The sequence below is a fragment of the Macaca fascicularis genome, chromosome 3 (assembly GCF_037993035.2).
Source record: "Macaca fascicularis isolate 582-1 chromosome 3, T2T-MFA8v1.1".
Classification (NCBI taxonomy): domain Eukaryota; kingdom Metazoa; phylum Chordata; class Mammalia; order Primates; family Cercopithecidae; genus Macaca; species Macaca fascicularis.
In genome coordinates this window covers 123,020,118-123,047,126 of record NC_088377.1, presented here as the reverse complement: position 1 = coordinate 123,047,126, position 27,009 = coordinate 123,020,118, and the positions used below count along the sequence as shown (strand labels likewise).

The window sequence follows — 27,009 nt, the reverse complement described above, 5'->3', positions numbered from 1 at the left end:
TCATTCTCTTTCCCTTATACCGTGGAGGTCAGAAGATAGATAGAGGGAGATGTCATGCAGAATGTATTTCACTCTATTTAAGAGCTTCAGATGTCTCAGAGGTTGATCTGTTAGGCCCGTGACTGTGTGACCACTGTAGTCATTGCTATTTGTCAGTTTTGGGGACCCCGGAGTTTCTGTTGGATAGAGGTCACCAAATTACCCATGTAATCGAGGCTATTTTTTAAAACTGATAACAAACTTGTTAGGCTTGAAATAACCCCTCCTTTGCTATAGCCCAACAAGAGGTATCCTCAGCCAGGGGTGGATCAGTCATGTTCAAGCCTATAGGAAGAGCAAAAGCCAGGGGCATGGAAGCTAATTCTCTCAATGAATAAAGCATTTATGCATAGGAACAATTATAGTAGAGCCAGTCCACAAATCTACCTCATAAAGTCTTTAAAGTCAGGAGGGCTACCAGGAATTGTGTTTATATAAGGACTTCTGGGTCCTCTGAATATAAGTACTAAGGGAATGTCAGGGTTGATCAGGACACTGGAACTGACTTAAACAAGGATAGAGAGGGGGAAACTGGCATAACTCCCAATTAGAAATGAAGAATGGGAGAAGCCATCCACGTCTGTCTCCGTGCTTTGTAACCTGGGTGGTCCACCCTCTAATCACATCCCTCCTGGCCTCATATTGGCTACTTGGCATATAAAGGAATTCCTCCAGACCCAGCCCCATTCTTTCTCCCTCCTGACTTAATCTGTGGGACTTCTGATCTATATCTGGGTTAGTTCTAGAGGTTCACAGTGGGACAAAATGGTAGCATCATATAACTTCCTGACCTGTGACATGAACCATTTTAGGATCAAACAGCCACAGTCCCATATTCATCTATCCAAACAACAGACATTTGTGGTTGGGAAAAAGCACCAAGGCCCTGAAGGAGCTGGAGTTCCTCTTCAGTGCAGAGCCAGTTGGACCAGCAGAGGAATGGCAGGAGGCTGCCATGGTACTAAATAAACAGGGGCGAGCCCATCATGCTCTCAGAGTTTTCCAGGACCAGAGCTACCACAGCAGCAGCCCTGGGTGGTCCCAGAGCCCCAGGAAAGGCAGGGGAAAGAGGTTCCCAGAAGATCATACTCTTCCACATACAGAATCAAGAGAATGGGAAGGGGTATGGAAAGAGAAGCCCTTCTACTCCCATATTCCTTCCAGTCATGTCCTTTCATTTTACAAATGGTAGCCAGAGTGAGTCTCTTCCAAACTGATCAGATCATTCTTCAGTTGCTCCTAGGATTAAGGCCAAACTCATTACTTGGCCTATAGGACCTCACAAGGGGCCTGCCTACTGCTGTAATCTAAATTCACTCCATTGTGCCATCCTCTATACTCTCCAGAACCCAAAGTCTATTTTATAGCCTGTAAATCCCATGAGGACTAAGTTCATATATTTTTACTCACTACTTTATACTAGCACTTGGCTTATATACCTGACATAGGTGGTGCTCAATCAGTATCAGTTGGTTGGTTGAATGAATGAATGACTGGCTGAAGAGCCAATATTCCAGCAACTAAGTTAGGTGAGTGCTGAAGCAAATCACTTGTGATTGCAGCTACAACCCTTATTTCTCCCATAAATGGAAGCGGATAGAGAGACAGAGTACAGTTCAGGCTTCTGTGTTAAAGGTTAACAGCAACAAAGGTTTCCATCAAAGCCTACTAAGCACACACATCAACAGAAGCAGATTTCACTGATTCAAATGCTCTTTGGAAAGGGGTAGGAAATAAGTCAACAAATGAAGGTAAGAAATGAAATTTTACTGTTCCTATATCCTTGAAATGACTCAGAAGAATGCCACCAATTTGGTTTTTCAGTTCCCTCCCTTTTGCAGCGATGGTATTTCGTTGGTGCAATAGTAATTGCGGTTTTTGCCAGGGTCAGGAAAATGAGGTGGAAGTCCTAAGGGACGTACCTCTGCCCTGCTGCCAACTGGATGCCAGGCAATCCAATATGTCTAAAGAGGTTTTCCTGGTTGTGTTTGTTTGTTTGTTTGTTTTTTGGGACAGAGTCCCACTCTGTTGCCCAGGCAGGAGTGCAGTGGTGCGATCTTGGCTCACTGCAACCTCCGCCTCCAGGGTTCAAGTGATTCTCCTGCCTCAGCCTCCTGAGTAGCTGAGATTACAGGCATGCACCACCATGTCTGGCTAATTTTTGTATTTTTAGTAGAGATGGGGTTTCACCATATTGGTCAGGCTGGTCTCAAACTCCTGACCTTGTGATCCACCCACCTCAGACTCCCAAAGTGCTGGGTGGTTTTTTTTTTTTTTTTTTTTTTTGGAAGACAAGTCTCGCTCTGTCATCCAGTCTGGAGTGCAGTGGCACTATCTGAGCTCACTGCAGCCTCTGTCTCCTGGGTTCAAGCAATTCTTGTGCCTCAGCCTCCTGAGTAGCTGGGACTACAGACATATACCACTACACCAGGCTAAGTTTTGTATTTTTAGTAGACGTGGGGTTTCACCGTGTTGCCCAGGCTGGTCTTGAACTCCTGACCTCAAGTGATCTGCCTGCCTTGGCCTCCCAAAGTGCTGAGATTACCCGCGTGATCCACCGCACCCGGCCTAGAGAAGTTTTATGAGTGAGCCTTAGTCAGAGCTCACTGCTAAGCAGCATCAGGCTACAGACCTAAGTGAAGGAAAAACTTATCTCATTTCTGATAAGATGGGGATACGTGGCAGCTTTGATTTTGGTTCTTTCCTATGATGGGAGGCTTCAGGACCTGGTTCCATCCAGGATGGAGTTTGGACACAGCATAACCCTGAGAGCATAAGGATGGGCAGGAAGCCAGATAAGTTATAGTTGGTAAAGATTAATTAAACACAACCCGGGCGAAAATGAGGAAGTATTTCCCAGATAAGAGAGTGGAGAAAACCGGCCCCACGCCTAAAGAGGTGGCAGCAATAAACTGACAGCATGTGTGAATTGAACTTATGTTGGTGACAAGACCTGTGGTTTGGCATAGGTTTATTCCCTAAGCAAACTCATGTCAAACTGTGTGTACAGCACTACCACCTTTTAACCTTAGAATTTAAAGATTAAGTATGAGATTGGTGTTGTTTATGAGAAAGCAGAGTTTTGCTGTTTTCTTTTCAGGGCTTGTACCATATGGGCAACATGCCTATTTGGCCTTTGCTTGGATACTCAGCCCGAGAGATGAACAACTGTTATTTAAAAGACCTGCTATAGAAGCTCTAGACATTGTGTGATAAAACTGGAGATTTAACACACATTCTATGAGTTCTGCTCTTGACTGAGCTCACTCTCTCTACACAGAAGTAGGCGGTTTAATTTCAACACGGGATTTTCACATTTATTATCTTAAGCTCCTACTGTCTCCTACTTACTAAGAAGTTCTGCTGTTTGAAAAGGAGTTTATTTTTAATGTTTCCACATTTTTAGAATCAATCTCAATCATCCGGAGGTGAATAACTCAGTTTCAAAGCTTAAGCACGGTAAATATATATGTAAAACGAAAAACCACCTCATGCGGGGGGCAGCAGTGGAATAGGAAAAAGAGTGAACCGATAAGAACAACAACATCAACATATTAGAAGCAGAAGAGGGAATTTTTTAGAATTACATAGTAACCTTTAGATGCCAAATTTGTCTACTGAGACATGCGAGACCCTGAGAGTCCCGCCATGCTGGATAAGCTTGATGCTGCTGACACAGAAACAAAGTGACATGTAGATGGCTATGAATTCCAGTAACACAGATTTAGGGCCTAGAACAGAGGTTCTCACCCTGGCTGCTCAGGAGAATCCCTTGAAGAGCTTTGAAAACTACAGCACTCACGCTGTACTCCCAGAGATTTGGATTTCGTTCCTCTGGGAAAGGGCATTAGTACTATTCAAAAGCTCCCTAGGTGATGCCACTGTGAACTAAGATTGGGAAGCCCTGGGCTACCATGGAAGATACAGGTGAGGAAGGTGAGGGGGAGAGAGAGAGAGAGAGTGAGCACAAGCGAGAGAGCGAGGGAGCATGAGCGAGAGAGAGAGAGAGAGAGAGAGAGAGAGAGAGAGAGAGAGCAGCTGAGTATAAATCATTCAATTCACAAAGAAAGGAGAGCAACAAACCATAGAACAGTTCAGTTTTGCACCAAGCAATTTATATAATGTTTAGCATTTGCTAAAGGATTGTACTCATACCATTTTTACACTTCCAGATGATGTCTCTAAATACTGGATGCCATTTAACTGCTAGGCTCACAATAAATCTATTTCATAATAGCCATTTTTGTGTTATCAACAACCTCTTCTCTCCATCACTGTGGTGAAATCAGAGGTGACTCCAGCACAACCCCATTCACTTACTTTAATTCCTTGTGATCCATAGCCAGGGGGACCAGGAGGGCCCGGCAAGCCTTTCTGCCCAGTATCACCCTGTTAGAAGATGGGGAGAATTTGAAGACAAAATGTAAGAAGATCGAAGAAGAAAGAGCGTTAAGTATTACTACTCTCAGCTTCATTCTTACTTCAGTCTGACCAGGACTTTCATGCTGCCTATAAGCTACTTCTGATTTTACTTCAAGTGCTTCCCCAATATTTTTAAACCACAGAATTCTTTGCAAACAAAACCTTATATATAATCCAAATAAAAATTAAGCAGTAAGCAGAGCTGCTTGGCCTAAGCAGAAATGGAGGCCCAGGGCCTCATCTGCTTGGGCCCCCTTCACTGCCCTACCACCAAGCCCAAGAACACCAGGGCTGCCCTGCACCACGTATGAAAACCACTGACATGTGGCTCCATATAGCTTTAAGATGTTGCTCCATTTCTTTTTTTTTTTTTTGAGACGGATTCTCGCTGTGTCTCCCAGACTGGAGTGCAGTGGTGCAATCTCAGCTCACTGCAAGCTCCACCTCCCGGGTTCATGCCATTCTCCTGCCTCAGCCTCCCAAGTAGCTGGGACTACAGGCACCCACTACCACGCCCGGCTAATTTTTTGTATTTTTAGTAGAGACAGGGTTTCACCGTGTTAGCCAGGATGATCTCGATCTCCTGACCTCGTGATCCACACCCCTTGGCCTCCCAAGTGCTGGGATTACAGGTGTGAGCCACCATGCCCGGCCTCCATTTCAATATAAGGTGTGATTTCACTGAGGTTGCAGTTAAAGATTCAGTGGATATCAATGTCCAAATTTTTAGGAAAATATGTAGATGAAGCAATAAGCAAGTGTAGCATTTCCCAGTATCTGTTCATAAACTGAGCCCATGTTTCTTTGGAAACACTTCGTGGTGGAATAAGATTGGAAAATAGCATGTGCTTTCCCTTGGAGATCTCCAGTGCACACTAATATAGTAGATTAATGGCTCTAACAAGTCCCACAATAAAGAAATTAGTGTAAAGTTGCTTATCCCAGAAGTTCCTAAATTAACATTGGGTGGAAGAAACCTTCAGAAATGCTGAGGTAATATAAGTTATTGTATAAGTCAGTCTTTTTCTTTCCAGTATTAAAAAAAAAAAAGCTTGATTTTTTTCTGATTATAAGAGGAATACCTGCCCATTGCAAAAAAAAAAAAAATTAAACAGAAATAAAGATGACATGAACAAGAAAAACAGACCCATCTTCCCATCACCCAGTGATAATGACTACTAACATCTTGAGGGGATTGTCATCTATTTAAAGTGATCTAGAAGGTTCAAAAATAGCACACTGCCAAAATGGAGTTGATGGACAAAACAGAGATAAACTGAGAATCTTGGTAATTCTGGGATGCTCAGTAAAATCTTTGACTCATACAGGCTTTTCCCTCTCTTCTCTGAGAATGGGCTCTAATTCACTTCTGTGCATTTTCGGCATGAATATATCAATTCAAAATTTGAATTTGTGGTAGGTGGTTCTTTGACATCTATTTTCCCTATTGAACATGCTTGCTACTTCTTTACCCTACGTTTGAACAAATCAAATAAATTTGTTGAGCAAGTGAATGAACAATTAAAACTAGATTTCTCAAACTCAGCACTATTGACATTTTTTAGCTGGGTCACTCTTTCTGATGGGAAGCTGTCCTGGGCATTGTAGAATGGTTGGCAGCATCTCTGGACTCAACCTACTACAACCAAAAAATGCCCCTAGGCATTGCCACATGTTCCCTGAGGCCAGGGAGGGGAAACAAAGTCTCCCTCTCTGAGAAACACTGGATTAAAAGAATAAAAGGATGAATAACCACCAAACTGAAGGAGACATAGAAAGGAGGGAATATGGGCCAAAAGAAGTTGCTCTCGTCTTCTCCAGGGACAATCAATCTAGACTCTTGCACTGACGCCCTGCCAGAGTAGCTGTGGCACACAGGGCACAACACATTAGCAGGTGACCTGTTAAAAGGCCACCTGAGGCACCTCTGCCGAAGTAAAGATGTGCTTCTTGACAATGGCACAGCCTCTAAGAAACCTGGAAATGTTCTGAGCACTTTGCAATTAAAAAGAGGCTGACTTGCTCATTTCTTTTGGGGGAAGTAAACGGCTTTATAAATTCAAATGTTCTATTTTACCGAATGTTCACCTAATACGAAAAATAAGACTTTTCATCAGTCATCCAGAAAAAAAAATAAGTCAACACCAAAATGAACACTTCCTATGAAGCTACTGTTCACTTGTTTGTCACTGATGGTATCTAACCCTCACACAGAGCACTGAGCTGAGGACTCACCTTTGGCCCTTGGGTTCCTATGCCCCGAGGCCCAGAAGGACCTGGAGGGCCTCTGACCCCAGGCTCTCCCTGAAAAGACACAATGAATAACAAGTTACTAATTTTTTTAATACTTTATGTTTTTTTTCAATATACGTATTTTAATATAAAAACTTCTTGAATGTGACTAAGGTACTAATTGAACCCCCTTCTCCTAGATCACTTTTATATTACCACTTGGGCAATCTTCAAACCAACAGATCCAGGTCCATTTCAAATTAATCAAGTCAATTAACTTCTTGGCAACATTTACTTTTATCAGAACTCTCTTCTCTAGAATTTGGAAAAGTATTGTGAATAGAGGATGGAAGAAGAGACAAGAATAAAAAACAACCATTAAGAAATATAATCATATCCTGAACTAGTTGCTTTTATCATTGTATGCCACAAAGATTATGCTATTTGAGTTAGAGATTGGCTCTATGATGTTTCTGCCACCTCATTAATTGGAACTGCAGGGTAAACTCTAAAAAGGATTTTCAACTTCACTAAGGCACGACAGCTTCATAGCTGGCAACTATTACCAGAAAATTGGTGGGACCTGATGAGGGTAGGTGAGGCCCTGTGGCTAGACCTACTAGAGATGCTAATGATGGGAAGAAGGAGAGAAATAAAAATCACTTCATTAGCCACCTTCTGTATTCCCAAGACAATGCTACACATGTTCATATATGTTATTTGATGTAATTTAGTACTCACAATAATCCTGCATTGTAATGATGTCTAGTTTATGTAACTTCTCTGAACCTCAGTAAATTCATCACATATGTAGAAAATCATATCTGCATTTCATAGGGCTCAGAATTAAGTGAGACAAAGCTTATAAGTGTTTCTATCATGATTTTTACCACAGAATAGGCACTTAGTATATGTCAGCTCCACCCCCCTATTTTATGAAAGCGGAAACTAAGGTTTGCCCAAGTCTGCACAGCTATTAAGGTGCAGGGCTAGAAGGATGTAGAAAAACAGGAACCCTCATAATTACTGGTGTAGCCACTTTGGAAAACCGTTTGGTGGTTTAAGGTTCAACATAAATTTGCCATATGATACAGTCATTTCACTCCTACATACACACCCAAAGAAGATAAAAACGTATATCCACACAGAGACTTGCATATGAATGCCCTTAGCAGCATTATTCATAATAGCCCAAAACTAGAAACAGCCTAAATGCCCATCAACTAGTGAATGGACAAAGTCCTGTAAATTCAGCAATAAAAAGGAATAAACTATGAATAAATGCTATAACATAAATGAACCTCAAAAACATTATTACTAATGAAAGAAGCCAGATATCTTATATGATGACATTTACAAAAAATATCCAGAAAATGTACCTCTATAGAAACAAAAAGGAGATTAGTCACTGCCAGGGCCAGGGATAGCAACATGGATTAACCATAAATGGTCTTGAGGGATTTTACTGAGGGGATAAAAATGTCCTAAAACTGATTTATGGTGATGGCTGTATAGCACAGTAGCAAATTTACTTAAAGAACTACTGAATTTTATACCTAAAAAGGATGAATTCTATAATGTGTAAAATATGCCTGAATAAAGTAATAAAGAATAAAAAGAACCAGGGTCAGGCTTTGAAATATCTCCCAAGACCTTTGCCTTAGGTCCTGTTTTGCCCATATCCTGTTACCAGCTAAACAGCTTCTAGCTTCCAACATTGCAAAAACCATAAATTATAAGAAATGTTGAAGTTGTTTATCCAGAAAAACAGGCCATCTTTTAATTTACTTTCTACTTACAAACTCTAAAATACTTCTAGATAACACAAGCCCTTAAAAGGACAGGGGCCATTTTAAAACTGTACTTTATTACTGACTTAATTCTTTTAATATCTACTTTCATAATTATGTATTTCTCTTTTGCTTACAGGCCACTTTTAGTATACTGTCTCCATCTGTTCCACTGAGTACTCAGCTGCTTTTAAGGCTACAGGTGCTAATTATCTCTTTAACACCTCTCTCCTACTGACTCCCATCTTTGAGGGTCCCCAAGTTCCTGCCAGCTGAAAGGATCACTCCAACATCAAGGGCTCCAAGTAGAGAACATGAAAACCCTGCAGTACATACATTTCCATTATCACTCCTTTCTTGAGTACCTCTGAAGTACCTTCAAAGGGAGTGTAAGTTCACTGCCTGAAGTTCTCCAACTGCACCTGACTGATTCATATACTTTGCTACATCTTAAAAGGGACATGTCTTTTCTCTTCCAAACATTTTGACACCCTCCAACAAAACAAGGAAGCATAGTCAAATAAATCTTACCCAAAATCATTGAATGTTTTATCAAAAATAATACTCCTCTTTGCTCAGTCACCCCAACCTACCCCAGATTTGATGGCTTCCTCTCATTCATTTCTGTTTGCCTGTGCCCTTCCATGATGAGGTGAAAAGGTTAGGAAGGATACAGCCAGGTAGGGCACGGTGGCTCAAGCCTGTAATCCTAGCACTCTGGGAGGCTGAGGCAGGTGGATCACGAGGTCAGGAGTTCGAGATCAGCCTAGCCAATGTAATGAAACCGCATCTCTACTAAAAATACAAAAATTAGCCGGGCGTGGTGGTGGGCACCTGTACTCCCAGCTACTGTGGAGGCTGAGGCAGTAGAATCACCTAAACCCGGGAGGTGGAGGTTGCAGTGCGCCACTGTACTCCAGCCTGGGTGACAGAGTGAGACTCTGTCTCCAAAAAAAAAAAAAAAAAAAAAGGAAGGAAGGATACAACCAGATACCATGTGCCCCCTGCTGTGATGCAGTAGAGAATACACCACCCTACCTATCAACATTCTGGCCTAGAAAAACTGAACCTGGATGTAAACACGCCTCTAGATCTACCAGCTTACAATAATAGACGGAAGATAGAGAAACACATTACACAACACCATGAGGATATCATCAGCAAATCCGTGAGTACAAATAACATATTCACTAACTGCGAGCTAAAAAACAGGGACGAGTCAACTTTGATTAAAAGAGGTTTAAGAGCTATCTCAATCAAATGCAATGTGTGGGCGTGATGTGGATCCCAATCCAAACAAACCAATTGTAGCAAATGGATGAGACAAGCTCGGAAATTTGAATGCCAGATATTTGCTATGTTAAGGAATTGTTCATTTGTTTTAGGTTTGATAATAGTATTACAGTCAAGTTTTTAAAAAGAGTTCTTACATTTGAGTGACAAATACTAAAGCTTTATATGGGTAACGTCTGAGGATTGCTTCAGGCTAATGCAGTGAGGGGAGGAGTGGAGAATATAGCTAAAACAAGATTAACTATGTTTTGATAATTGTTAAGGAAGTGTGATACGTAAATGAGAGTTCATTTCACTAGTCTTTCCACTTTTGTGCATGCTTAATTTTCATAATTTATAATTTAAAATTTATAATTTTTATAACAAATTATCTTAATACAATTTTTTAAAATCCATAAACAATACCCAGCAAAAGTCTCTCCAGTGAGCATGAGATAGTGTTGCTGTAATAGGCCTCCTTCATAATAATTCATGATTTTAAAGATGTTAAAACTGGGCAAAGGGAAGGAGCACACAGGTAGATTCAACATCATTAGAATTTACATGTGTTGTGTGTATTCTTGGGATGTACCAAATGTTACATAATTTTTTTTAACATAGGGATATGGAGAAAAGGCAAGTTTTTTTTTAACAAAGTAGTATGTTTTAAGAAAAAATTTGACACTCTAGTATTTAATTCACGATATTTTTCCTGTGAGAATGTTAGCTAAAACCTCCCCTCAACTAGTATTAATCATACTAATACCCCCACATGGGAAAGCAAGTGGGAAAAGCAGTTAAAATAGGTCCATAGTTTACCTCAGGCCAGCCTTGTCAATGCTCTGTGTTGCTATTCATTCTCTCCTTGATAGTCTCCCTTATTCACTTCCCCTTAACCTTCAACCTTTGGGAGTGTCTGATGGCCAACTGCAGTAGGACAGCTGACCCTGTAGATACCTTACTGTTCTCTCTGTCCTGCAGCCTCAGCCAATGAATTTAAGGTGTGTTCCATGTCATCTGTGGTCCTTCAGTGTTCACCTAAAACAAATTGTCCATCCTTATCCATGTAATTGTTGACATATAGCTATGTTTCACATATCTAAATAATCTTTTGTATCTTTCAAACTATGGGAAAATAATGACATATAGTAATGCTTTTGTGAATCTAATAGACTTTAAATCAAGTCTTAACATTCTGCAGATATTAGAATTGGTCTGTAACATAGCATGAGAGTTGTTCCTCAGTGTAAATGTACCATACTTCGATAGATGGGAATATTAGGCATTTAATGATCTGAGAATCCACAGAAGTCGCATCTCTCCACTGTGGTGGGGTCTTTGAAGATGATCTTTTGTTGTTCCATGGGCTATGTGTCCATGTTAGGCCACCACACCTGGTGAATGTGAGCAAGAGAATTGCGGGCAGGTCTTACTTGGCCATTTGACGGCACTGGTTTTGTCATAAGGTAGCACCACAGGTACCTAAGAAGTGTGTTGACCTGTGATATTTTCAGATACACAGTTTATTGTCAGTGGATACAGCGACATTCACAAATAAAGGAAATTACAACAGGTTTTTGCATAGCTGGACATAGCTTCCCACGCAACAGCTGAGGGTTGTTGGAGCCTGCAGAGGGAGCCCTTGTATTAGGAGATAATGAACAGACATGCGAGCAAATTCTAGAGTCGCCATTGGCAACGACATCTATCACTTTCCTAGGATGACAGCCTTAGCCTTATCCCTACCCGCTGCACACACTCTCTCAAAAGAAGAATAATGGACTGTTTAGATGGCATACCATTTCCTCTTGGCCCACAAAAGGGATTCTAGATGGGAGATACTGCTTTCATTTTCACAGGAAATGGCCAAATTTAGGTCTGCCTGCAGTACTTGTGCATATGGACTTAACAAATGATTCAGTGAAGACTACCTAGACCATAACCTTGCAGAGTGGATAATTTTAACTCCTTTAAAAATACACATCATCTTACGATAGTTCTAAAACTCATACATTGAAGCTTTCCCTTTTTAAATGAAAGAAGAAAAAGAGGAGAGCAAACACATTCATTTTCTCAGTAAATCTTCACTTTGGTTAATATTAAAACTATTATAATAAATAATAAATAAAAATAATACTTATTAAGTTTATTATGCAGCAGGTACTTTTCATTCATTATCTTACCTGATCTTATCAACATCAACTTATTCCATGTTACAGATAAGGAAACTGAGGCTATAGCAGGATACATGACTTGCCAAACACCAGGCAGTCTGAAGCAATTCAAACCCAGGTATGACTCCAGAACCCATCTCCCATTTTGATGTTGGCTGGGACTAGATGCAAGTTGCTAACTTTTCCATAGACTTTCTTCCAGCTGCCGTTTAATGCAAAGACCTCAGCTGTTTGGCTGTGAAACTGTGAAAGTCCTTTTCCTATATCGCCAATCACACTCTCTCAAGGAGAAGAACATCCTGGATTATAAGATTCATCCCATATTACATAGGTCCCACACAACCTGCACAAGAACCCAGCCCTCTATGTCTTCCGTGCCCATTTTCCCTCCATTGCTAATCCTCGGTTTTGCAGTTTACTCCAACGTGTTAATTGACTTCATTCCAGATCTCCTACCTATACCAATTCTTAATCTCTCTTCTTATCCATCCTACAATGTGCTTGATTTGGCAGTGTGATGCATAAAATGGTTACTACCACTAATTACATTTTAATATGTTAGAATTCATAAAGATGTTTTATGTACATTATTCTATTAATTTATCAGAATAAACCTGTGATATAGGCTTTATTATCCCAAATCACAGATAAGAATGCTAAGCTTCAGGGAGACTGAATGACTTGCTGCGGTCACACAGCTAGTAAGTGGCAAGGTTTCAAGGTAGAAGAGTGACAAAGAAACAACCCATTATACCTTATGAGTTTTCTAAAAATTTCAACACAATATTTGAGGAAATAATCAGCCCATTGGATTATTTTCCTCCCCCTCACTGCCCCACACACACTAATGAGGCTTTAATCATTCTCTCTCCCTTTGTGCCAGCTAAGTTCCTGCCACTCTTTGAGAAGAAGGTGGAAGCAAGATATACTTGTTCCAAAAGTGATTTCATGCTTTTCTACTTTGGGGACAATAAAAGCAAATTAAATTCACTGTGAAAGAATCAGCCTCTTAAGGATGTTCCAAAGAATGGTACTCTAAAGATTCTGCTAAATGATGAAACTGAGGAATGATTGGGTTTTAAAATAAGGTAGAAGTCAAAGTGATGATAGCAGCTGCCTTATGTTTCTTTCTTTCTGGTTTTTAAATAAAATTAAGATATAACTACTCCAACTACCACAAACATAGCCAGAACTCTGGAATGAATTATGTAATTCCACCTATGTCATGAGTTAGTAGTTCTTGAACACCTCACTCATGGTAGCCAGAAAATCAATGGAAGTTTTAGAGGCTTTTTTCTAAACATATGCACATATTGGCAATGTGTATTGATTATTGAATGATATGACTCAGTCATTTCTCAATGACACCCTTTAATATGAATAGGAAGATAGTACCAACTGTCAGCATGATCATCATGGGGATGAGAAAAGAATTATACAAATGCTGGAAAACAACGTTCTCAAATTGCTACATTTCCTCTCAAGTATTTTTTCACCTTTAAATTTCAAAGTATTTAAAGTATTTTCAATTACTTGAATCAATTTCTCTCCTAAAACTTTGATATTCACCCCAAAACAGCTGTATCTCATAGTCCCTGACAATTTTAAAACTTCTTGGTTTTTTTTCCTTTTCTCAAAATCAACTCATCAAAGATACACAAATGATGGCCTTTTGCCAAGAACTTCAGTGGAGAGGAAGAGTCTTATTTAGCTTGGTTAGAAACCTTGAAAACAGAAATATTGATACTGCCTCTTATGACAGGGAGAAGAGCAGGCTGTCCTGTACTAAAACTGACTATAATTTTCCACTGGGAGAAAGTTCCTCCAAGTCCGCATGATGAAAAATAAAAATGTGTTTATTGTGATGTGGGCGATGAATGTTAAGGGGATTTACCGTGTGTCTCTAGGGCTGAAGGAAAAGTATGTACATACTCATAAGAAGAGAAATACAAAGCTAGGAAAACAGCAAGGAGAGATGAAAGCAATACTGAAAGTCATGAGGTGGATTAGAGTGCAGCTCAGATTTTAGAGATGAGGCATAGAACTGCATTGGGGAGTAAACTTGAAAAGTTACCTTTTCCTGGTCTTGGATATGACCCTTTCTGAAACCTCTGGGTCAAACTGCCTAGCGTCTAAACTTTGTATGGCTCTGGCTTTAATTAGCTCTGTTTTGGGCTGATTGTCCAGCCTGTAGCAATTTTGCAGTCATATTATAGGGAGGTGGCTTTCTTCAAGTCCACTTTGGAATTACATGCCCTTAACTTCATTATTAAGTCTGTATCCTAGGCCAGCCCTCCTTGTTGGGCACTGTTCAAAATGGAGTTCCTTGTCCAGTCTATGTCTGCCAATGGAATTCACACATTCCTAATGCATCTCTGTGTGAATCGGTCCTCTGTTCCACCAATGCCTGTTGGTGAAGTGTACATATGTGAGCCATTGCAAAGAACAGAAGGGCAATTCAGATGCTGGGAACATTTTTAGAATAATGATACTCAGTGGAATTCCACATAGATTTGCGTTTTATGACTATGGGCCACTTTTGTCAAATAAAGCATGTATTTACGATACTCAAACATTTAAAGTTACTGAAAAATATTTAACTCTTTTGGGTTTTGGGTTTATGCTTCTCTTTAATGTTTACATAATTTAAGTTTTGACAATAGAAAAGCTAGGCTGAAAGAAGAAACGATCCAATTACACACAAAACAGTGCCTACATAGAAGATGGACAGCATAGGAGATTGAGTATCTGTAGATCTGGGTAAGTCATGCTTTCTACTCTGATTTATTTATCCATTTAGTTTTTCATTCATTCATCCATATCCAAAGCCCCTCTCATATACAAAACAAATATAGTATCAAAAATGTTTCTATTGTAAAGAGGCAAATTGCTCAACCTTCTGGTTGTTCATTTCTTCATCTATAAAACAGGGGTACTGTTCAAAATGTCATAATATTCTGGAAATATTTAGGTAATACATAATCATTATAATAATAATAGTAATTATACCTGTAATAACAACAACAATCCAATAAGTCTTTTCTGCCAACAGACTTATGCCAACAACTTGAGGTTAAGAGTTCCTAACCCCAAATCCAGGTTAGATCTCCTCTGTGCAAAGATTAGGCTGAGCTCAACCACTCCAAGGTTTTGGAGAGGATCATAGCTTTTTCTGTGATGATCCAGCTCCCTGAGAGGGTCTGAAAAAAGCTAAGAGAGGGGCATGGTAGGCTGTACCTGCCCTTAGGGAACTCAGGAGAGCCACGTCTTATATTCCTTTTCTATGAGGCCAGAAATAAACTCATACTCAGGGATATCAGGAAATCAGCTCTTAGGCTACATGTACCTTACAAAGCTTTGTGGGGTGAAAACACAGGAGCAGAGTTATCTGCAGCTTCTCAAAGAGAAATGAGTTGTATGGCATGTTTGTCCCCAGATCACAAGAAGTGCTCTTAATATCCAAGGCTCCAGTGAAGAAAAGCAGGCAGTGATGGGTGGGGCTTGGAGCTTGGCTTCCCCATCAACAAGCCAGGAGATTGGATCCAGGAGTGAGGACAATGGATGAGCACTTCTCACTTGGCAAGAAACCAAATGATCAGTTCCTCTTCCCAGCATGTTTCAAAGGTGAGTTTAAAATCTGTATCTCCTCTCTCCTTCAAAGGTGTAGTTTTTACAATAATTTTGGAAATATCTCAGAAGGTCTTGCCAAATTTGAATTAAATTCAAGGTAATTGTATCTAGAAGGACAATAATCACTGATGTTGTAGGGAATTTTTCCACTTGGAAAAAAGCTATGGGGAACCACAAGGGTGCTAGATGTCAGGGACTGCTTTTTATATGTTTTCAAACACAGAAGCTTTGAGTTTAATGTCTGTGTCATATGTTAAACACATGTGACCTTAACTAAACAGCACCAAAACCCACCATAAATTCATCGTCAACCTTAATGGTTTCCTCATTTCAAAACACATTTGTTTTGTAAGTTAATGCCTTAAGGCCACAATTTTAAGGCAACTACACAAAGCTTAAATGAAAAACATATCAGGATCCATATGGCTATACTACCACACACACATATATACAATTTCTCTGTCACTTTAATTCAAAGGGGGAGAAATTTTGCACACATTTGGGTCCTGTGCTTCTGCTGCCACGGACAATTTTTGGTATTTTCAGAATGTCCCGCACTTTACCAAGCAAGAAGGGCAAAGTTAACTGGAATTATCTTCCTTTCTTTGCCAGTTTCTCTCTATGAATCTCTCTCTCTCACACTCACACACACACACACTCTCTCTCTCTCTCTCTCTGTATCTATCTATCTCTGTGCTCTCTGTCTGTGTGTGGGGTGTGTGTGTATGTGTATGTGTTTCCTGAAGTTTTCTTCAGAATAAAAGGCCACTTAGAGATTTTGAGGCCTCTATAAAAAAGGAGAGATGATTTTTAAAGTTATTTAAAAGCTAGTATTTTCTTTTAGACTTTCCTTTATTTTATGATCCAAGTTCCCTTGATCCTAAGACCAGCTCACCCTCCTAACATCTCCTTCTAGGGCTAGAGAAATTCTGAACAACACAATTTTCATGGGAGGAGACAATAGGCAATGGAAGGAAGGAAAAGCAGCTGAGAGGGAGGCAGGCAGACAGGTAGGTCCCAGCTAGTGCTCTTCTGCCCGGGTTCTGCCTGCAGCTGGAAGCAAACCATGGACTGCTGCTTCCACTCAGCCTCCCATGTGGGCTCACACAGACAATGGGAGTTTCACTTAAGATACATCTTCTGGCAGCATATTAGCCATTTCAAAAAACAATAGGCAAGATGAAGTTTTGAACACCTTGTTTCTTACCTTTTTCCCTCTAAAATGTAGATGATGGCAAATACAGGGGACTTTTGGAGGAAAATGGTGTATGCAATCATTTAGTAAATATTTTAGTCTGTATCTTAGATAATCTGACACAGTGAAATATTCACAAAAATTGGGTATTTTCATGTTTTTTGTTTTTTTTGAAATGGAGTTTCGCTCTGTTGCCCAGGCTGGGGTACAGTGGTGCAATCTCAGCTCACTGCAACCTCTGCCTCCTGGGTTCAAGCAATTCTCCTGCCTCAGCCTCCTGAGCAGCTGGGATTATAGGCATGCACCACCACACCCAGCTAATTTTTGTATTTTTAGTAGAGATGGGGTTTCACCATGTTGGCCAGGCTGGTCTCAAACTCCTGACCTCAGGTGATCTGCCCACCTCAGCCTCCCAAAGTGCTGGAATTACAGGCATGAGCCACCACACCTGGCTAGTTTTTTTTAATGTTCTTTATCTGTGCCTAAGTGCCTGTCTTTATTATTATTGCTCAATGTAAAGCACTAACATAATCCTGTAATTGAATATAACATCATGTCTAGTTATATAAAAAATTCATAATAATCTACTCTGTGAAAATGTAAATGATCATCTGTTTCTATTGGAATACACACATTCCAATATATATTTAACATATTTTATTTCATGTCTTATTTTACATAGAAATAAGTTTCTACTTCCCTAAAGAAATATTCAATATACAAGTTTTTACCATTGTTTCACTGACCACATAAAATATGAGGTTTACCTATTGAATTTCTCTTTCTACTTTTTTTTAATTTTAGGATTTTGACAGGTGCTATGGTTTAAAGAAAAAAGAATACATCAGTACCCAAATTCGGTGCAGTTTATTGATACTGTTGAGGCTTATTCAAGGATCTGATGTAGTCCTCAGTCAGACCAAGCCAGATCCTTCATTGAAGCACCTCGGATTTGTCCTCTCTGTACAGTGTACACAGCACTTCCAGATACATCCTCACTGGACTCTCAACATTACCCCCAGAAGCAGAGATGAGGCAGCTATCAAGATTCCCTTTTAAAGATGAAATTTAGTGCCATGGGTCTCCAATCTTTTATTCTACCTGGGAGAGGGCAAAGAGGCACTTCTAAATTTTGTGGCAGGGGCAAATACCAAGAGGAGAAGTTGGCATTAAGCACATACAACATCTTTTCTCTCTAATGACCTGGAAACATTCAAAAAACTAAGGAGATATATTTCAAAGGAAAAATTCTCCCTTTAGGGTAATATTGATCATTTATTCATTTTCCATTCATTCAACAGGTTATAGAGCTCCTATTGAATGGTACACCTAGTTCTGGTGACACGAAGTTAGGAGGGAACAAAGCAAAAAGCCTGCCTCCAGGAAAACCATCACTCTCATGGAATATGCAGAGGAATAAATGAGCAAGATGATCTCAGAAAGTGATACACGCTATATGGAAAACATACAGAGGGGTTGGGATACTAATGCTTTTTCTATGGGTGGTCGGGGAGGTGAGAATTGAACTAAGCTTTTAACAATCAGTCATCCTGGCAAGTCCCTGATGCAGGAATGAGCTGAAGTAGGGCAGGCCATTTTGGCTGAATGTAGCAGCCGGGGAGAAAAGACAGAAGCTGCGATCCGGGCATGAAGGGCCTTCAAGGCCATGGGAAGTGTTCAAAGTCTGAAAGAGAAGCCACCAGGGTGTTTCTAGGAAGGAATGGTATACACTCTGATTTATGGTTTTAGAAGACCACGCTTCCTGCTAAGTTATTGGAGGACAGAGGTGGAACAGAGAGAAGACCAATGAAGAGGCTATTTTTACAGCCCACATAAGAGATGACATAGTCTGCCTGGCAGAAGCAGAAAGAAAAAAGGAGCCAGAGTTGAGATATATTTTGGTGGTGGCACTGACAGGATTTACCAAAGGACTAGGTGTGGAGGAACGAGAGGGAAAGGAAGGAACAAAGCATGATGCTTAGTCCTTCTGGCTTGAGCTTGGGAGAGCCATTTGCAGGGTTATGGGGCAAAAATCAAGGATTTTATTCTGGGTTATTTTACATTAGAGATATTTGTGAGAAGCCCAAGAGGGGATACATGGTAAGAAATTATATACATGAAACCATATCTTAAGGGAGAAAATATAGGTATTTGGAAGCCATCAGTGTGTGGACAGTGGTTAAAGCCATGGGGTTGGATGAGAGTACCTAGGGAAAGAATATGGCTAGAGGAGAGAGGAGATCTCTGACTTGAACCCTGATCTTGGTATAAGGAGAGGAAGCAGCAAAGGAACGTGAGTTGCTATCAGAGAAGGAGGAGCCAAACCATAAAGTTAGTCTACATGTTCAGGTTAGTTCCCTGGGAAGTCTATAGATAAGGGCAAATAACTTTATTAATTATTTCAGACACCTCAATTCTTCTAGCTGATAAAAAATTTTATCTTTACCAAAGTCACCTACCTATAGGCACACTCTTAGAAGCTAGTATGTTGCCTACTTTAAAGTCTTACCTTTGCTCCAGTGTCTCCCACTCCACGTAAACCCATCGGCCCAGGGGGTCCTGGTAATCCACGAGGTCCCTGAGATGATATAGTAAGGGAGGAGTGAGCATCCTTGTCGTATGCAACTCTCAAAAAGGAGGGAGGGAGGGAAGAAAAAAATGTCCCACTTACAGGCACACCAGGATAGCCATCACCTTTGAGTCCTGGAGCACCCACTGGTCCCCGAGGGCCTTGGACACCCTGGGTAAATTCCAACATCAGTGATGTCATGAGACTCAACTATAAAACATCTGGTTAAACTTAAGCATAAAACCAACTCAATATGCCAACAGTGGATTTCTAACCCAGGAGTTAGAAAATGACTTATTGCTAATATTTTAATTTTTAAAATTATAAAGTTTTAGTGCATCATAAATCAAGAAGACGTATAAAAAATAAAATTTATGAAGTACAATGTGACAAGAGTAGAAAAGAATACATAGCAAAATTTTGAGTGTGGAATAACTACAGATTCCTATTTTTGTGTTAAATCTATTGTCTTCATTAATGGAGACTGAATTATACAGGGAATAAACCCAGATGAAAATAAAAACATATTAATTTTTCTAAAACAAGTTATGAAGGGACAGGGTTTGTGATTCATATCTTGAGACCTAGGAAAAAGTTGTAAATATTGTTTTACAGTGATGACCTTAGGCATCAAAAACTTTTAGTAGCAGCTCCTAGTCTCCTACAGAAAGAGCAGGGAGGGGTGATTATTGTCCTTTGTACAATAGAGTTTTCTAAGACTTATAACTCTCTCACAAACAGAAATCAGAAAGATTTCTGACTAAAGTAAAATGGGGGGAGAGAAAAAAATTAAGAAGGATCTTTTAGAAGATTACCTACAAGTGACCAGGTGCAGTGGCTCACACCTGTAATCCCCAGCACTTTGGGAAGCTGAGGCAGGCAGATCACTAGGTCAGGAGTTCAAGATCAGTCTGGCCAACATGGTGAAACCCCGTCTCTACTAAAAATACAAAAATTAGCTGGGCTTGGTGGCGGGGTGCCTGTAATCCTAGCTACTTGGGAGACTGAGGCAGGAGAATCGCTTGAACCCGGGAGGCTGAGGCTGCAGTGAGCAGAGATTGTGCCACTGTGCTCTAGCCTGCGCGACAGAGCGAGACTCTGTCTCCAAAAAAAAAAAAAAAGATTACCTGCAAGTCCATTACGCTTATATTTAAAACCTGTAATACTTCTTTTTACAACACATTCCACCTATCTGTTACTGGTTGATAATGCTTACAACAGCCCTTGTCAATATGCAGTCCTTGTTTTGATAAAGAGCTACTCATGTTTTAAAATATTTATGGTTTTTCTTTATATTGGGAGGAAACAATAGGCAGACCTTTGTTTTCCAAGAATGGAGAAAGAAAGTAGCAGGACTCTTAAGAACTTTCCTTATATGCAAGCAAACTCGGAGATCAAATTACCATTATTCCAAGTGAAAATACTGCCCAAAGTCCAACTCCCAAAAACTATTCTCAACTATACCCCAATAAATGAGTAATTGATTGGGAACAGGGGAAAAAATTTTACATAAGCAATCAGAAACTTTATTTTAAAAACCATGAATGCAACAGCTGTCATTTCCTATTAAATCTAAAAGGCTGTTTTATGTGGCTAACCTTCTTAAGAATGATTATCTTTAGGAAATATGTGGCCACTTATAAAACTTTAACATACTATTCATTATCAACAAAAACTCAAGGTGATTTTTTAAAGTTGAATGAGAGAAAGGAAGCCTATAGTCTTCAGGATGGTACATTTTGGTGTATTCCAACTACGGGGAACTGGGCACTTCTCAGAACCAATTTTTTATGCTATTCCAATTACATTTAAGGTTGAAGCTCTAAACATTCTCATATGAAACTTGTCCCAAAATAAATTTTCCACTTATCTCCATGTTTACACAAGGAGAGGCCCAACAACAAAATAAAGCAGTAACTGATCCCTGGTTGAGTTAAAAGGAAAAGAAAATTGGAATCAAAATTTACTTTTCAGTTTTTATTTCTACGGTCCAAACTTACAACAAATTATCAGCAGCTGCTCTTGTTTAAAGTCTGACAACCACAGTGGAGGGGAAAACCATTAAAACACTCACAGTTTACAAACATCCTTTTCATAGAGATCTTTGTCCTCGCTCCTGCAAAAATCTCAGGTAGCTTGTTACTTCTGTTATTAATAGGAAATATCAAGGAGTAAGAGGAGGAGCAGGTTTTTATTTTGGACTCCTTACCATATTTTTATAGATGGAATGTTGCCACTTGGCTTTTCTGCACTGGATTCAAGGAAATGTCCTACAGAGTTATTTACTTCAAAGTGTTTCTCTCATTCATTAGAAATTAGGGCAAAAATGGAAACCTAGTATTTTGAAATCAGCTTTAGGGGGCATCTGGGAGACCCCTGAAGTATTACACAAAATGAAATTAATGTGCTAAAATTTCCATCAGACATTCAAAGTCGTGTATGACCCTCCAAAAACTGAAAAACTAATGAACTAGGGAAGAACGACAGAGAGAGTGTCATTAGAGTCCAGGGGAGTAGCAAAAGGCTTGGGTGAAGAGGCAAATATCTTTAAGTACCATCACCTATAATGCCTAATAATCAGCAGCAGAAAACAGGTGGGGCCTATAAACTCTAGCAGCACATTTAATTGGATTGTATTCCTATTGCAAATAGAAGGATAAGTAGAGAGAGATGTATAAATCATAGATTGTGAATACATAGCTTCAATCTATCAAAATTGTCATGCAAATATAACTGATCAAGGTCATATCTGTAGTTTTCACATTAGAAAATTTGCTATTGTCTCTATGAGCAGTCTATATAGCTTGTGTTTCTAAAGAGAGTGGTCTACATAGTTTGGGTTACCTTGGGATCTGGGGGAAGTAGATGAACAATTCGTCCAAGTTTACCCAAGATTTTCCCAGTTTTAGCCCTGAAAGTCATGTGTTCCAGGACCCCCTTCAATCCTGGGCAAACTAGGGCAACTGTCACTCTAGCAGGGATGACTATTAAAGCAGTAAGAACAGGGGAGGCTCAAGGTTCTGCCTTTGCTTTTAACAAGAAGTGCTACAATTTATGTCAGATTTATACAAGTTTTGCATCATATTTTATTTAAAAAATGACTCCATGTTTTCTTCTTTTAACTTTGAAGGTCATCAGTTTGGTACTTGAACCCTTTTATCTAGATAAGACAACTTAATATGGGAGAATATAAGCAAGTTTCAAAGCTACGTAACAACATGCTGTTGATTTTAAAAGTGCTAATGATGGGGCCCTGAAGCTTGTCCTCACAAACAGAGATCCTGGTTGACACCTAGGAATGTTATAAATGCTAAATTTTGCTGTGGTGCTGGGTATAGTGTGAGGAGGGAAAATGGTGCTTCGTTGCCATGAAAAACCAGATATGATTACAGAAACCTGGTTTCTTATTAATTATTTATATTTCCCTTTGAAATAACTCAAAAGGATAAATAATCAAAGCAGGAAATTTTTATTCAACGAAGCTTCCAAGCACACGTTTTTTTGGACAATGTTTTGCAGAACAGATACTTCGGCAATTAATATATAAATGAAGAGGCCAGAGGCCATTTAATCCCTTGTATCACAGACAGCGCAAAAGAGCATTTTCAAACAATTGTCTAATCAGCAAAAATTTAACCATAAGAGCTACTTTTCCCCACAAGTATGAAAAATAAACTACGTGATTGCTTGCTTTTTTTAATAAAAGGGAATAGCTATATTCTTACATTTTAGTTCATCAATGTAGAAACTTTGCAAGTTGAAAAATCAACTTATGGATTAAATCTAGCTTTGTTTACTTCAGATACAGAAAAACAAAAAGAACATGAATAAAGCATACCTTTGGTCCTCGAATAGAAAGTCCGGGTTCTCCTTTAAATCCAGGTATCCCAGGTCCTCCTCTATCTCCCTGTACATTTCAAATGACATTTCACAGGCTACAGTTGTGCAAGAAATCACAAGCACACATAGCAAAAAAAAGCATTGGCCACTCTGTAAAGAGTTTAATCTGTCCGTCTCAGACCTTGAGATAGTATATTTAATATTTGAGGGGAATTTCAAATCCTAAGTAAATAACACCTGTCAGCAAAGACTATTACTGTTGTTAGGAGAAAGTCCATTGAAATAATATGTGGCAGTTCAGACTCAAATATTTAGACTTTAAGATTGGCTGGGAATGCTCTTAAAACTGAGTGAAGGCCAGGCTCAGTGGCTCACACCTATAATTTCAACACTTTGGGAGGCCAAGGCAGGCGGGTCACTTGAATCCAGGAGTTCGAGACCAGCCTAGCCAACATGGCAAAACCCCATCTCTACAAAAAGTACAAAAATTAGCCAGGCACGGTGGTATATCTGTAATCCCAGCTATTTGGGGGGCTGAGGCAGGAGAATCACTTGAGCCCAGGAAGTGGAGGTTGCAGTGAGCCAAGACTGCACCACTGCACTCCAACCTGGGGGACTAAGTAAGACTCTGTCTCAAAAAGCAAACCAACCAACCAACCTGAGTGGATATATCTTCTGCTAAACTCTTCAATTATAAATCCTGGTAGATTCTTCTGAATATATGTTCTAAATTCTTGCCTGTACTAGAGTTTAGGGTTTGGAAGACGTAATGAAGGGTAAAGTGACAAGCTTGGGATCAGGAGCACAAAATCTGGTTTCTAGTCCTAACTCTGCTGCTGGCTGTAGTTTGCTTATCTGTGAAGTTTCAGAGTTAAACTGAGTCATTTCTAAGGCTCTTCCAAAACTAAAATTCTAGTTCACTGATATCATGATTTTTTTTCTCCAACTGCCAAAGGGTCAAGAAAAAGAAAATAATTCCCAGGAATATATACCTTTGGCCCAGGTGGTCCGGGAATTGATGTTCCAGGCATTCCAAAAGGGCCCATAATGCCCGGTTCACCCTTAAAAAGAGCAAAATGCTCACTACATTTCAAGCAGAGAAACCACATATAGAGACAATAATAAATGTATAGAAATGTCTGCAGATTTTTAAATTATATTATGACCTCTGTCTGTTTCAAAGACCAATGTGAAAATAATTTGAGCATCCTTTGTAAACCACTGCTAAAGTTATTGACCAGTAAGATTTCAGTGCTTTTAAATAACTATGTTCAATTAATAACTGAATGTTAGGAAAATTTTATCTCTTGTGCATCCTTTTATTAGCTAATAAAAATTATGCAATTCATGGTGCTTCCCTTTTGTGTTGTATGCTGGGAAGCTCAGAGAGAATTTTTTTTTTCAATATAGCAATTATCTTCAGCAAATGTTTTAGGGTGTGCTTCTAGGTTATAACTTTTTTCTTTGTTGTTTTATTTTAATGACCAAAGGTATTAGTCTTCCATTCTATGTTATCTCACATCCTTTTTAAGAAGTAGAACCCCTATGGGCTGGGTGTGGTGGCTCACACCTGTAATCCCAACACTTTGGGAGGCCGAGGTTGGGGGATCACTTGAGGTAAGGAGTTTTGAAGCCAGCCTGGCCAACATGACAAAACCCCATTGCTACTAAAAATACAAAAAAAAAAAAAATTAGCTGAAATTAGCCGGACATGGTGGTGTGTGCCTGTAATCCTAGCTACTCAAGAGGCTGAGGCAGGAAAATCACTCAAGGTTGCAGTGAGCTGAGATCGCACCACTGCACTCCAGCCTGAGCAACAGAAAATCACTGTCTCAAAAAAAAAAAAAATAGAAAACAAAAAAAAAGAACCCCTATGATTTTTAAAAATGACATTTTTAATAGAAAATTTTAAACATGGGGGGGGAGATGTCTAATATTTAGAGTCTCAAAGACTCAATCTGGAGCAACAGGTAATTCTTCTGTTCCATCTGGATCTAGACAAGTGATTCTCAAATTTTAGATAGCAAAGGAATTATCAGGAAAGTTTGGTAATGCACAGTTCTGGGTTCAAACTCCAGAGATTCTGATTCAACAGATCTAGAGGTCGGTGCCCAGGATTATGAATTTTCATGAAGCACCCCTGGTAAAAACACTATTCCAGAGCAATTGTCAATGCACACCACAAGGTGTTCCAAATGACCCACTGGGATATAAGAAAATATTACAACTTGTCTCTATGTTTTTATCTCATCTATTAAAATTTCAATTGTTTATATAAATTCAGAATATATTAGTATGATAGCTTATTAATAAAAATTACAAGTAAAAAATTAAAAATCTGTGGCATGTGATCAAAATTTTACTGGAGGGGTTTATAATCAAAACAGTTTGAAAACTACTTCTCTACAGTAGGTGGGCCAAATCCGCCCACCCACTTGTTTGTACAGCCTTGAGCTATGAACAGCTTTCACATTTTCAAGTGGTCATTATACAAGTAACTACATAATATCTTCCATTTTGCCTCTTGGGCCACAGGACCTAAAATATTTACTATCTGGACCTTTACCAAAACAAACAAAGAAACAAAACACTGTGGAGATGAGTCGTGGAGAATGAGCTATTTCTATGCTATGTCTAAACATGACCCTCTAGGTTCTCAGACTGCTGACTAATCCTGCGTCTGCCTGACTCACGTCCTCTGAAAATTCAATCGCATGAGCTTCCTATTCAGTCATCCTGCTTCCTCCAGCAGGGACTCCATCAGTCAGATTCACCAGTGATGACTCCTGCCGGGGGCTGTGTTCATCTTCAGAGCTGAGGCCTCCCGCTGTATTGATTAGCCAATACAACCAACAAGCTGAGCACACTGGCCCACCGAGACCCAATTCATGCCATGGCATGTATGTGCCAGTCCTTAAATGCAAACCTGGAAGGCAATGGCATAGGACACGACAAGAATTTGGAAACACATAAAACCCCCTATCCAAGCCTTTGACAAAGGCACAGAACATGAACCTATTAAAGTTCTTCACTAAAACCAAAGGAAAAGCAAAATTATGTCTCTAGATTTAATTTTATTTCTTTTTTTTAAAAAAAGAGGTCAATTACTTTTATAATATGAAAAGTATCATGGAAAGTATGCAATTATTTTAAATACCCTGTACTAAGGGGTGATTATGCCTTAACATATGGCAATTCTTCACCTTCATCTTTAAAAACAGCTTTATTTCAAAACACAGAAAAATGCTCACTTTGAAATAGAGTAGGACATAAAGACTAATTTGTTATTAATACTAATACAACACATTTGTTTCATAGTGGCACTTTTCATAATGTGCTTCTTGAACTCCCTGCAGCACGGGGCATTTACTTGAGAAGCACAGATTCCTGGGCCCACTCACCTGCTGAATCCAGATAGCTGAGGATGGTAACAAAAAATCTGGATTTGTAATCATCCCCAGGTGATACCGATGGACACTGAACAGACGCCGAAGTTTAAGAGTCACTGGTGTACAGGTGACGTTTTGTTTTGTATCTGATCTGATCTAGTCAGCACCATTTTTTAAAAATGTGCTTTTTAATCATCTGTTCCTAAAACATACTTCTTGTCTCTTTCTTACAATTAGTATCTTCCTAGACACATGAATTCTCTTAGGTTTGCGGTTTCTGTTTCCTGACACATTCAAATGACCTTAATGGTGGGTCTCTGAGGCTTAGTCAGGACACATACTTAATTGCTCGCCTCACAATCCCCTTCACTTCTTCGTCAGCAGAAGTGAATTTACCAGGACACAGATCCCCTGCTTCCCATTTCACCATATTGATTTTTTTCTCCAAATAATTCGA

General features: G+C 39.5%; 1 protein-coding gene across 1 annotated transcript in view; it reads right to left on the bottom strand.

Annotated features, from left to right (window-relative positions):
* COL28A1 (collagen type XXVIII alpha 1 chain) overlaps positions 1–27,009 on the bottom strand; it is a 180,099-nt gene that overhangs the window by 64,065 nt on the left and 89,025 nt on the right. Inside the window, exons 22-27 of the mRNA XM_005550132.4 lie at positions 24,156–24,224; positions 23,162–23,230; positions 19,426–19,494; positions 19,264–19,332; positions 6,697–6,765; positions 4,360–4,428 (exon numbers count right to left, since the gene is read on the bottom strand). Of these exons, the coding sequence (XP_005550189.2) occupies positions 4,360–4,428; positions 6,697–6,765; positions 19,264–19,332; positions 19,426–19,494; positions 23,162–23,230; positions 24,156–24,224 (414 nt within the window). The remainder of the gene's footprint in view (positions 1–4,359; positions 4,429–6,696; positions 6,766–19,263; positions 19,333–19,425; positions 19,495–23,161; positions 23,231–24,155; positions 24,225–27,009) is intronic.